General features: G+C 37.2%; 2 protein-coding genes across 2 annotated transcripts; both read right to left on the bottom strand.

Moving 5' to 3' along the window:
* Positions 1-1,420: 1,420 nt before the first annotated feature.
* On the bottom strand, positions 1,421-3,762 carry LOC147763676 (uncharacterized). The gene is made up of 4 exons (XM_087006432.1): positions 3,638-3,762; positions 2,861-3,129; positions 2,318-2,568; positions 1,421-1,916 (listed from the first exon to the last, which is right to left on the bottom strand). Exons 1-3 carry the CDS (start codon positions 3,720-3,722, stop codon positions 2,326-2,328), a joined length of 597 nt encoding a protein of 198 aa, XP_086862558.1. The 5' UTR covers positions 3,723-3,762; the 3' UTR covers positions 1,421-1,916; positions 2,318-2,325.
* Positions 3,763-11,257: 7,495 nt separating this feature from the next.
* On the bottom strand, positions 11,258-13,494 carry LOC106159062 (uncharacterized). The gene is made up of 4 exons (XM_087005839.1): positions 13,330-13,494; positions 12,685-12,962; positions 12,149-12,311; positions 11,258-11,751 (listed from the first exon to the last, which is right to left on the bottom strand). Exons 1-4 carry the CDS (start codon positions 13,406-13,408, stop codon positions 11,723-11,725), a joined length of 549 nt encoding a protein of 182 aa, XP_086861965.1. The 5' UTR covers positions 13,409-13,494; the 3' UTR covers positions 11,258-11,722.

Raw genomic sequence — 13,494 nt, 5'->3', positions numbered from 1 at the left:
CGAATCCCAAGGTTTAAATAATTTACCTGACCTTTATAATGGGATTTTTGAGTGAAGAAATACAATGAACAATGAATTAATTTTTCTCTGGTTGCTCAACAACTTTTTATTGCTTAACGAGATCAAAACCCCAAAAGCCTCTGTTAATATGAAACCTACGATAAAAGATCGATTTCAGAAATTTTAGAAAACTTGCACATTCATAGACTGGCCGACGAAAAGACCTAACATGCGGGGGGGGGGGGGGGGGGGGAGGGGGGGGCTAGTTAAAAAACCAACGACAAATCATTGCTTCATCACAGAAAAGGTCCTTCGTGCACACAGGGCCTACCAGTACCCCCGGTACCTTAACATAGGCTACTGGACACACGCTCTCAACATTTCACTCCATTGTAAAAAAAATTTTAAACTTTTGTTACTGTCGCTCGCAGCACCATCTCACGTTCTCCAATCGATCTAGTTTATTTTTTATTAAAGTAGAAAATTGCAGCTTGTCATAAAGCGAGTTTGATGTGTAATGTCTCAGAAATGTTCAGAATGTTTATTTTAAATAACTCAACAAACAGCTGGCGACTACTTTCGCGGTATCGCCGGGGTTTTGAAAACTGAAAAAACCTTCGCTGCGTCTTTTAGTGCAGGCCATCATTTCAGTTGTTTGGTAATCATGTAACGTTTTAGCCATTATAAAAATCTCCAATTTAGTAACCCCCATGAAAAACTAGACGATATGGCGACAGGGCACAGATAAATGTTTGACACGAAACACGGTAAAGCTGCATTCTCAAAAGAAAGTAATTTGCAAACCTTCCTTACCAGGTATTGTGAAAAAATATACTTGAGGTTGAGGACGAAATGCGTCTGTAAAATAAACGCGCATATTGTAATAGGCATACCCCTTTAGCACAGTCTAATTTTTGTCAGCATTAATAACGTGCGAATATTATCAAAAAGGTTGTTATATAAAATCTTTCGTTACTAAAACAGCTGAAACCTTCGTTGCTAAATACAAACATTTCCCCATATACTAGCAGGGGATGGATTCTTACATTTTCATGATTTACACAAAAAGCTAGATAGGCCTATATCACTTAAATTTCTGTCACCAAAGATTTAGAAAAAGAATGATTTGTGAATATCTTTAACTTCCTTTTTCACCTTCTGTTTTCTTCAAATAGACCTTTATATAGAGAATGTGTGATTATTATTATTATTGTTGTTGCTGTTGTTGTTGTTATCAACCTTAAAATATGCTTTATTTCATTTTGGGAGCATCTTTAGGCCACCTCTTTATAAAATTAAAATCCTCAAACTGCTTATTAATAAAGCCGGTTGATACTGTAAGTAGATAATGTTAAGCCCTTTCTGGAACATTAGTGTACGAACAAACCAAGAAGTTGTAGAGAAACAAACACATCATTCATCCTTAAAGTGTTTATCCAAAGCTAAAGCGAACAAAAAAAAAAATTAAAATAATTTAAGCATATTATAATAATAGAACCTCCCAGATTTTGTAAGCGTTTTCTTGGATATCAGTTCAGTCTTTGTGAACAAATATACGTCAGGTAAACTTATTACAGCCTCTAGGAACATCAACCCGATTAACACGCCCAACACGAAACACAGATAAATGCTTATACACACAGTTAAATAGTTGGACAGGAAACATATTAAAACAACTTCATCTTATTAGAACTTTACCGTTTATCAAATGTGCCGAAAGTCTGCTCTGTGCACAATAATTGAAAATGAATGAGAAAACGACAAATAAAAAGAAAGCTGCCGCCCTTTGTCTTCTGCTATAAGTGAATGATCGCTGTCCGGTTCCGTTAGAGGTTTAATTCAGTTTCAGTCCGTTGTTGCCGTCCGTGATTCTTGAATCTGTCCACGTCGGGTTTTCAGTTCGCGGGAGGGAGTAACTGTGAAAAAACGAAAAGCACTAGTGAAAAATATATATTGCGTTTATATACATATATATTTAAATTTAATTTGATATTTTTATTCATTTATTTGAAAAAAGGGTTTGATCAAGACCGCTCAGCTACATGGTAACCAGCGGTATCTATTTTCTAAAAATAAGAATTGGTTGTTTTGATCTGATGACAGTTCATCTAAGAGTTTACCTCCAGACCCTTATATATGTTGGTACAAGCAAACCGGTTACAAACCCAAACCTGCAAATATTTTCTACTGTTTCTAATTTATTAGATAATTAGTCCCAAGAATTACCACATAACTAATATTTCAATAACTCCAGTTGAATCTGAAATAAAATCAACTAAACGCTAACGTAATAAGATATCGGTTGCTTCTTCTTTACCTGCCTTTTCACCATTGATTGCCGTCGTTGTCCCCACATACGCCATATGTCCTAGAGATCCACCTCGGTTCGTCAACGATTATAGTCACACAGCGACCAGGACCAATTCGTACGCTCACTCCCTCATCATTGCAGTGAACGATTACGGTTTGGGGATGACCAGGAAAAAGCGCCACCTCCGCAGCAGGGTTGGGTCCGGGTCCAGATTTCCATGGGATGGCCAACAGAACTGATGTAGCTCCACCTACACTCTGAATGTATAAATAGCCAAACATTAACTGAAAATAGTTTTAAAAGCATCACAAGTTCACACATCAAGTAGAGCAAGCTATGCAGCCGGAGATTTGTACCTTAAATAAATATTAAAAGATTGATTTACCTTAGACTAACGATTACGTTGGAAAAGAAAAGAAAAGTAACACCCAAAATGCCATTACATCAACGAGACTGAGTACATTTTTTTCTTTCTTACTTTTTTTCATTCGGTTTTTTATACCTATACAATGTACATTTATTCATTTTGGGAAAATAAAGTCTACTTACTAGATTTACATCTTTTGGATCCGTATCTGTCATGTCAGATGTGAATACAAGCTGGGTTCCATTCGATGAAATGCAATAAAAAGATACTGAAATAAGCGTCGATCTTGGCCCGCCGTTGTGCAACTCTGTTTGACCTTTTACTTGCCAGCGCCATGGGGTATTGAAGTTGTCTTTAGCGAGAATGTGGCTCCCACCGGGCAGCAAATTAGCAGTCAGTTCCTCCTCATCAAAGGTTACGATGTGCGGGTCCCCACAAATTGTACAGTTATCTGTGGTAAAAAAAAACATGAACGTGAAGCAATGAACATAAAATTATGAAGCTGTTTTATCCAACGCTGCGCGTATCTCGTCTGTTGAAACAAATTTAATTTCAGAAAACAAATTTTAGTAAACGTTTGTATCTCCTGGATGTATTTTTAATGTGTGAATAATATCAAGTAAACGAATTAAAGTTAAAGAAAATGCATGTGATACCTAGAAAATCCAGGAAATTTCACAATTTTTTTCCCCTTATCAGCAAGGTACACAATAACCTTTTTGGACCGCCATTCTATCCCCCATAACCATGCACTAAATTCCTTAATCCTCCTTCCCGAGTAGAAAGAGATTTTTCTTAAACAAGCCCAATATACAGAATGTAAATCTTATTGAAAAATGCCCACAGCACTCTATCTTACATGTCAAACAGTGTTATGTTACAATTATGGTTGTGTCAGATTTAAGGAATGTAATCAAAATCCGATTTCTGCTTTGCAACATGAAAGACATGATACTCACCCCGCGCAGCGACTTGGCTATTGCATTTACCAAACACCGTCATTAAAATGACAACTACCTGTATATAAGCCTGCATGGCTCCCATAATAGTTGTAATCAAAAATTTCAGGCAAAACGTCTAACTAGATGCAAGCGTACTGCATATATAACACACACGCACACCCACGGTAGATGTATCTGGCCAAATCTGATTGGTTATTTGGGTCTTGGTAATTGAAAAATAAAAAATAAAAAAATAAGGAAAAAATAAAGTTTAACAGATGACGTCTTCATGTTATATTCATTTGAATATGGCGTATGATATATGGAAAAGAAATCCACTTTTACAGATTAAAAAATAAAAGTGACCAATTAAAGAAGGTCAATAATAGTTTTTTCTTTGAACAGGAAGAGGAAAATATTGTTTTAGAAAGCGTAGAGCAATAGTAGAAATGATATTATGCTAAATGAGACAAAATACACGGACATGTGCCCGAGATTGAGAGCCAAACCTCCATATGTGCATGTATGGAATAAATTTAAAAATGAAGATGCCGACACCTACATTTGTGTCGGATTTGAAAGGTTAGGGCTAACATCAGTGGCATGAACGTGTTACATGTACACATGCGTCAAAATTGGACTGATAATTATTTCGTTTTTTAATCATATTTTAACAGATTTTTCACTCGCCCCCAGAAAAACATATAATTTCTTTCAAAATATGATGTATCATTATCCTGCATGCCTGTTACCTTTAGCACGTTAAACGGAGAAATATGATTTAAGATTTTTCAGCCGACTGATAAACTAGAACATGCGTTGTTTTTACAGTTAATTATAAAAACTCTGTTATATTGTTCAAATTATGGCAGGCATTTTAAACGCCGGGGAGCCGTATAGTGAGAACTATGAGTTAACTTGGATAAAAGAAATTAAATAATATAACCTTGGAATACAGTTTTCTCTGGTTGTTATAGAGCCATGGTATCAGCAGTTGACACATACAGTATACAAACTGTAAAAAATGCAAATTCGATGCAACTTCTTAGTTAAATAAACATAAAGACGACCAATAATCTAAATAATTATCAATTTTCTCAAAATGTAGAGGCAATTGAGATACTAGCAGAGGGAAACTTTTTCTGAGACCCAATGATAAATGACAGAACGCTTAAACTTGAGTTGATGGGCATGTATCAGAAATTGTATAATGTAAGTGACATTTACGCTTTCGTCATCATCGGGGCTGGCCTTGGAACGTTAAATATATAGCCTCAATAGTATACCTTATGTTACCGTCTGCTTAATGTAACCTTGCGTGATCCAATTGAAAAAACTTCAAATAAAGTAAAATATGTATAACCAGCAATGATTTCTGTCATTTTCTGTCTTTGCTCTTGGCACGTCAAACATGAGTCCATCAATACTTGATTTGTAAACGCCTAATTTTCAAACAGAAAATGCCCGATGCTAAAGGTTTATTCTTATTTATTAGCTTCTTCAAATTCTTGTTGAAATGATACCTGATGCAATTTCATAATAAAGGGGGTATGAGCGACAATTTTTAGATACTTTTTGTCTTGTGATATGCATGTAATTTTTCCCTTTCTCCCTGTGTGTAACTGGTAACTGTCCTCGCTACATCTGAATCCACAACTTAGGGATCTTACAACAAATGTTCTACTTTCCCCTAGCAGAACGTGATGAAATCGGTTGTAAAGAAATAAGGCTAAGAGTTTTTCTCTCTTTTGCTCTAACTTGAGAAAGAAAGTTGATGCGTGTAAGGGGAACAACGAAAAACTCACAACACAACAACATACACCAAATTCACAACATAAAAGTCACAACTCAACAACATGGGCAGGTTAAGCTCGCTTATCTGCCTGGGGGGGGGGGGGGGGGGGGGGTCAGGTCGGCTTCGCATCCGAGGACCCCCCCCCCCCCCCCCCCCTTCAAATAATCCTGGATCATCCCCTGAGGTCTAAGTGTTTTTTGAAAATTGGCACAAACAATTATTTTTTGCAGAAAATACCCATTTTTAGAAAATTTTTTAAAATAAAGGTCAAAGGCCGAATATAAGGGCATATTTGGAATCTCCACATATGACTTTTGGTCAGACTTCTATACTAACTTTTCTCATAATTTGGAAGATTTAATTTTCAAAAAATTGACAAGGGTGCACTTCAACGCGCGTTTCGACTAGGCAAATGCACTGACTAAGACGAAAAAAAAACAGGGGGTTCAAGTTGAGAATATAACAGACCTAAATCCAAGAGATAGGGACACAGGCCCTTCGAGGAGAAGCGGTGACGGGGACTTGCTTCCGGCGCCAGAACGCGGAGCCGTTCAAACCGTACAAGACGAGCCGGGACTAAAATCATGAGTGCCGCCACCGTGGTACTAATATTATCCTTAAAGTATGCTCGTACATTTCTAAACATGTTCCATCAGTATCTGCTGCCTTTCCGTTATTTTTAAAATGCTTTAAGAGTTTGACGGCTCCACTAAGGCCCAAATAAAGTGGCTAGAGTTTTAAAGACAAATTTTGTGGACGAGGGTAATGTTAGTTAGGCCTACAGTGGTCACTCAAAGGTTGGACTAGGTAAATATTTGAGCAGTGTGGAAAATGCAGAAAAGGCCAGTTTATTTCTAAGGCGACCACTTTGGAACTGTTATTTAATGTTTCCAAAAACCTAACAAATATCTGTTTTAATGAATTTACGTATTCACCAGAATAATAAACAAAAAATTAATAAAAATCCTCAAAACAAATCAAATTTCTATGATCTTTTATCCGCTGACTATCTGCACTGCTTATTAAAGATATTGTCAAAAACTTCTTATTTACTGCCTTACAAATATCTTTTGGATCATAAATAAATTTTCAGTGTCCAGTGATTAAATTAACTATTATACACACACATTTCACCTTACGGGTGACGTCATAATTGTGATTTTGGTGTAAAAACTGAAAAATCGGTCTCTCAAATTTCTCTTTTACCTGAGTATCCACGATCACCGTTTTAACGCCGATTTAATGACAGCATTTGGTACTTCAAAACCCTGCAAGTGATTTTTCTTAAAAGGCTTAGTTCAGATTATACCGCTGGTAAAGCAAAATAATGCCTTTGTTTAATGAAAATCTGTAATAAGGGGCTTATAACTCCATAACAAAAGCAGTTAAACCAAAATGAAGGCACGCGATTGTAGCCTATACACTCCTGGTCAACAATGCCAATTTTCGAGATATAATCTTGTTCAGGACTGAAGTTATACCCCATACCGATTGCTATCTCACCCCAAAATAGACGATTAAAACTTTGAACCCGAGCCACAGATTAATGATCACGAACGCACAAATTAACGACTCAAAGCACGATTGCACGACACGAACGTTAATTTTTGCAACCGCGAGCCGGCTGCAAACCACGCACCGTCAACCTATCCGTTTACAATATATTGTAATCCTATATTATCAACCAGATACTGAAAATGAATTTGTTCTTGCATCTAATTATTCAGTAATGCATCTATCTTTGTGCTGATTTCAAACAATGAAATAACCCTCGAAAACCTAAAATATAGGTGTTTATACGTCTGTTACAATGCGTAAACGGAGAGACCATTACAGGATTAAGCGGTTTTCCTTTTATGTAGGGTCTGCCATATTTCAGCCTTGGACTAGTTGATACTCGAATCTTCTAATCTGAATGGCCCCCATCTACCTAACTACGGTATTTGGTAACGAGGTGAAATACTCACCACGGTGTCCTTGTCATGAACGGGATCAACTGTCCATAGAAAGGAGACTATCTGAACTGGCGCAGCTCCACCTGTTTGAAAAAAGTGACCGATTTACAAAACTGTCAGCAAGTTTCGTCGTCATGTTAGTGAACCTTAACTAGGTTGTTTCTATATCTGTCTCTACATCTGTGATCCAAATGCAAAAAAAAATTAAATATTTATAGCCAACAAATACATCTTTCTTTTTCCTAGGTTCGTCATGATATGGGTCCATCAAATTTTGATACACGCCTTTTCATCTCCAAACATCTGTTTTCAAGTGATTTCAAAGTTTTTAAAAATCTCAATACATAGATACGGGTGCCTACCTACATCGCAATACATCAATTAATAATAATCTTTGTCGACGTAACCAAGTGAGCTGAACACCCAACCTTAGTTTCCAGTTGTAGGGTCCAATCTTTTTTCCACATGCTATACGTTGGACATTCAAACTAATTTGTCTTTGCATTCATTTGAAACAATATGAGGCTTCTATCAGGGCATAAAGTTCAAGTACTGATATTCAAACTAATTTGTCTTTGCATTCATTTGAAACAATATGAGGCTTCTAGCAGGGCATAAAGTTCAAGTACTGATACGTGTCTGCAGGTTTGCAACGGAAGTGAGTGTGTTTTTTTCTTTTATCACCCAGAACGTCATTCAGCATACATACAATAACAGACAAGGACAATTTGGCTGTTTTAAAAATTGAGAACACAAGGAAAAATAAATTATTCAGTTTTATCCTATTTTTGGGGGATATGGCGTCCAAGCAGTAACCCAGAAAACACAGAGCGTTGTACAACGTTACCATGACGTTACAATAACGTTTTTGTTTTTGGTTATCTTTCATCATCATCATCATTTAGAGCCTATAGTGTTCCACTGTTGGACAAAGGCCTCAGCATGCTTTTTCCATTGTTTCCTATCCTGAGCCTCAGATTTCCAGTTTGGCCAAGGTTTTTTCTTCCAAGACTTCCAGTAGTCATCTAATTCATCCCTCCATCGTTTGACCGGCCTTCCTCTTTTTCTTTGTCCATACCTTGGGGTCCATTCTGTAAGCCTGATTGTCCACCTATTGTCCTTCATTCTTTTGACATGTCCTGCCCGCCTCCATTTCATTTCTTTAACTGTGAGCAGTACGTCCTTAACTTTGGTCTGTTCACGTAACCATACATTCGTTTTCCGCTCTCTTGGATTGATGTTCAACATAATTCTTTCCATCTTTCTCTGAGCTACTTGAAGCTTGTGTTCCATGGAGGCATTCAGTGCCCAGGTCTCTGAACCATAGGTGATTGCCGGCAGCACACAAGCATTGAACACTTTCTTTTTCAGGCAGGTAGGAAGGTTGCTCTTGAAGATGTCATTGTGTATCCCATATGCTGCCCATCCTGCTTTTATCCTTCGTTGGATTTCTTTCTCCAGTGTTCGATCACTAAGGCTGAACCGTTGCCCAAGGTATATATACTCTTCTACTGCTTCTATCTCTTTGGTGTTGACCTTCACTGTGCAAGGGGTGGTTAGTGGTCCAAACATCACCTTTGTCTTGCTGGTGTTCATCTTTAGCCCACTTTTTGCACTTTCATCTGCTAACGCCTGTAGCATTTCTTCGAGGTCTTTTGCATCATCTGCTACTATTATGATGTCGTCTGCAAACCTAAGGTGATTGAGCCTGGTACCGTCTATGTTTATGCCCTTGTCCTGCCAGTCTAGATCCCTGAATATACGTTCCAATGCTGCTGTGAACAGTTTAGGAGAGATTGTATCTCCTTGGCGTACACCTTTCTTGATCCTGATCTTATTGGTGGTCTTGTGTAGTTTGACTGTTACAGAGCTATCGGTGTATATGTCTCTGAGGACGTCTACGTATCCATCCTCGATCCCTAGATCTTGCAGGGATGCCAGTATATACTGGGTTTCTACTGAGTCGAAGGCTTTTTCATAATCAACGAATGCTACACATAGTGGAATGTTATACTCGAGACATTTCTCTTTGAGCTGGTTGACAGTGTGCATATGATCAGTAGTGGTGTACTGGCCTCTGAAACCTGCTTGTTCCTTTGGCTGCGCTTCATCTAGTTGTCTTGTTAGCCTTTCGGTCAATATCTTGGTGTAAATCTTGTACAAATTAGAAAGTAGGCATATGGGTCTGTAATTCTTGATGTCTTTCCTATTGCCCTTTTTGAACATTATGATCATGTTGGCGTTCTTCCATGCTACAGGAATTTCCTTCAGATGTAAGCACTTTGTGAAGAGCCTGGCTAATTCCTGAGATAGGATATCTCCTCCTGCTTTTACCATTTCTGCTTTGATGTTGTCATTTCCTGCAGTCTTTCCGTTCTTCATTATCTGGACTGCTGACTCTACTTCCCAAGCTGTTATGTCTGGTAGATCGCATGCCTTTGTTGAGATTTCTATTCCCTTGTTGCTGTCATACAACTCTTGCAAATAATTTGTAAAGCCTTCCCTGCAAACACACCACTTTATTATAACATAAAGATAACCATACAACTCTCAGTAGAAGAATTCCATCTACGCAGTTGGTAGATTGTGTTTTTTTTTCTGGCATAAATATGAAAAATTTTAATTTTGATTTTAAAAATGTACAGTTGACATATGCATAGTGTCCCATCCACCCACCCCCAGATATTATAGATTAGCCACAAGTATATTTGGTCACTTATACATCTGTCAAATATTGCATACAACTTTGATATTTTCCTGTTATCATCTCTTAGACCACATAGGTCAGTATACTGGTGATTTACTTCAAGATTGTTAACTTACTTTCCTCTCCAGGTTTAAGTCTTAAACAGGGTTACAACACGTCTAAAAACAAACAAATAATAAATAATGCAACATGTAATAGATAACTGAAAATATTTCTAATATACGTTTGACTAGAATACTTATCTATCAGTAAATCACGGGTCGAAGCCTTCAGCTTAAAGCAAAAAAAAAAAAAAAATCCAATTAGGATAGTTTTCAAACTCGAATCGTATTTAACTACTTAGAATATTTTAATGATAAAAAAGGGTTCTTTAAGCATATACCCTAACATATCTTCTTAAATACAAATGACATATAACCAGTTAAAACATTTAATTTTCTCTTCTGCTCTTTCTACAGAGCATGGCGTGCATCGCCGCGTGCTACTGATTCCAGACAACTAAGCTGTTTGTGACGCATGCACAATAATATAAACTTTCTGTACAACTCGTTACTACAAGAAAAAAATGTTCCCTGAGGTAAAAGTTACCACGGGATCGATAAAGCGATATGAAATAACACGCATTTTCTCAAACCCATGGTTAAATGGTTAAAGAATGAAATGAGAGATCAGTCGAGGAACATTATTCTTCCTGTATCTGTATGTCGCATCTACAGCATGTCTTCGCTTTACCTCGAACACCAGGTAGATGGTTAAATGGATTCCTCGAATTATCAAATAAAATTAGAGTTGGAATGGGGACAGGGTGGCCTCGGCCGGGTACGCTGAATTTGGTCAGGCTGCACCTGGGGAGGACGATTTTTCTTTGATTGCTAAATGTGATGCAGTTGCAAAATGCGGCTCTACAACCCTCTTCTTTGTTCTTAAAACGTGGATTTGCCTATGTGCGCGTTTTACAGACGTTTTTTTTTCACTCGACATTAAAAAGTTTTTTCTTTAAGGGGCTTTCTGTGTCAATACCTAATCTCCTTGCCTTTTTTTTCAAAGAATTATGACCTCAGATTTTAAAACACCTTCTAACCTTTGAGAGGCACGTGTTTGTTTACTAAAACTTCTTGACACAATTTTAACTATTACTTTGCAGTAAAGGCAAGAAGTTCGTGCATGAAATAACACAACAGTTGAACATTAAATGTTTATTTAAAGCAAAAGCGCACAAGAAAGAAAATAAATGATATATGTATATAATTTTAATTGAACCTCCCAATTAATTTTGTGGGCGTTTTCTTTGGTTCCGTCCAATCTGTTTGCCTACATTGTGGACCAACATACTGGTATTCACATTACAAACTGTCTCAAAGCAACATAAGCCTGGATGACAAATACCACACAAAATTCTGCTAAATAGTTCTACACACAGTCAAATATTAGACAGGAAAAATGTTAAAACGCCTTCAATTTACTAAAACTTTATCGTTTATCAACTGTGCCGAAAGTCTGCTCTGTGTAGAATAACTCAAAATGAACGAGAAAACGTCAAATAAAGAAGCGCTGCAGTCCCGCCATAATACCCGCTATGATTGAATAATCTTTGTCCAGGTCCGAAAGTCCGATGTGGCTGTCCATGATCCTTGAATCTGTCCACCTTACGTTTTCCATTTACGGGAGGGAATGACTGTAAAAAAAGGATCTTTTAAGTTTTTTTAAAAAAAGAAATTGGGGGTTTATTTATTTTCTTGTTTGAATCTATTCATTTATTTACAGGACGGATTGGATTTAAACCACTAGCTAGGCTTCAAGGTACATTTAACTACAGGTATCTATTTCTTAAATAAAATATTGTTTTGATCTCATAACGGTTCATTCTTGAGTTCACCCTATACCCTTTTATAGCCCTTTCTTTCTTTCAAAATATACCACCTTATAATAAAATTAATGATATGTTTATTGCAACAAGCTACTGATTACAAAGACTACGGCCTTGCGTGTATATATTATTCAATGTAATGCAATAAAAGGCACGTTAAGTTGCACGGATCACTGCATAAGTATTTTATGGAAATTAGTAATACTGGTTGCAAGAGAGGGAATTTCTATTTTCCAAATCTCGTTCGATTTGTCGCCGTCGTTGTCACCACATGGTCCAGCTGTTCCATCGATCCACTTTGGTTCAGCAACGGTTATTTTCACACAGCGACGAGGGCCAATAGTGATGCTGACTTGCTGGGAGGGGCACTTAACAAAATATATTCAAAGGGTAATTAATAGGGATGATTCACACACACACACACACACACACACACACACACACACACACACAAGAAAAATATCTGAAGTTCAATGATCACAAAGAGTAAAATTTGCCAGAGATTTGGGCATTTAAAAAAAGGTTAAAAAGCTTGTTTGTCTCAGCTTCACGTTATATATAGTTGTTTTCGCTGCTATTGCTAGTAAAACATTTTATTTAAAAAACAAGAAATCGAAAAGAAACACTAACATTGCGGAACGATGAGACCTGCACATTTCCTTTCTTGCTTGCTTTACGTTTTCTATTTTTTTGGAGCGCTTACTTTTGTCTATTCTTTTGTCATAAAAGTGGAAAACTTACATCGAATACTTGTCCCGGACCTAATTGTGCAACTGTCGCCATGTCAACCGTGTCTACATTGTCAGTTCCATCAATCAATTTGCAAGTGAAACTAACTGTTAAAAGTTTCGTTCTTGGTCCACCCTTATGAAACTCTGTTAGGGCTGTAACCATCCAGCGAGGCGGAGTATTCACGTTATCTTGTGAAAGAACATGCCACACACCGGGAACCAAGTTATCACGTTTACGCTTTCCATCAAAGGTTACGATGTGCGGATCCCCACAAACAGTACAATCATCTGTAGGAAATAAATAAACAAGTAACAAATAAAACAAATAAAAGCTGTTTCCATCTTATAGAAAAAAAGAAAATTAATCAAAATTTCAACATTTCCCTTAATCAGCCAGCCACGATTAAAAAATCTCTTCCTTCCCGACCAGGACCCAGTGAACATTTGTTTGGTTTTTGCTACTTCCTGAGGAGTGAGGAGTTCATTGAAAATATTTATGATAAATGCATTGTGCACAGCGTTTAAGGCACATGTAGTATTTTATATTTGTTTTTTTAAACAATGCTATATTAAAATGGCAGTTGTATCAGATTTCAAGTTATGTCTACAAAATGCGAGTTTTTCTGTCTTGCTACAAGAAAAAGGTGAAACTCACCTGTCGCAATAGTCCCTTGGCTACTACATTTACCAAGCACCGCCATCAAAATGAGAACTACCGGTACGTAGGTCTGCATGGTTCCTGTAATGGTTATAATCAGTTGTTACTGTCAGAATGAAAGTGTTGTCTATCTAGACCCAAGCATGCTCCGTAGATATATAC

This window comes from Lingula anatina, chromosome 2 (genome assembly GCF_051362555.1).
Source record: "Lingula anatina isolate TDL-2025a chromosome 2, LinAna3.0, whole genome shotgun sequence".
NCBI classification, from domain to species: domain Eukaryota; kingdom Metazoa; phylum Brachiopoda; class Lingulata; order Lingulida; family Lingulidae; genus Lingula; species Lingula anatina.
Note: the sequence above shows the minus strand (reverse complement) of the source record. Positions and strands in the feature narration are given on the sequence as shown.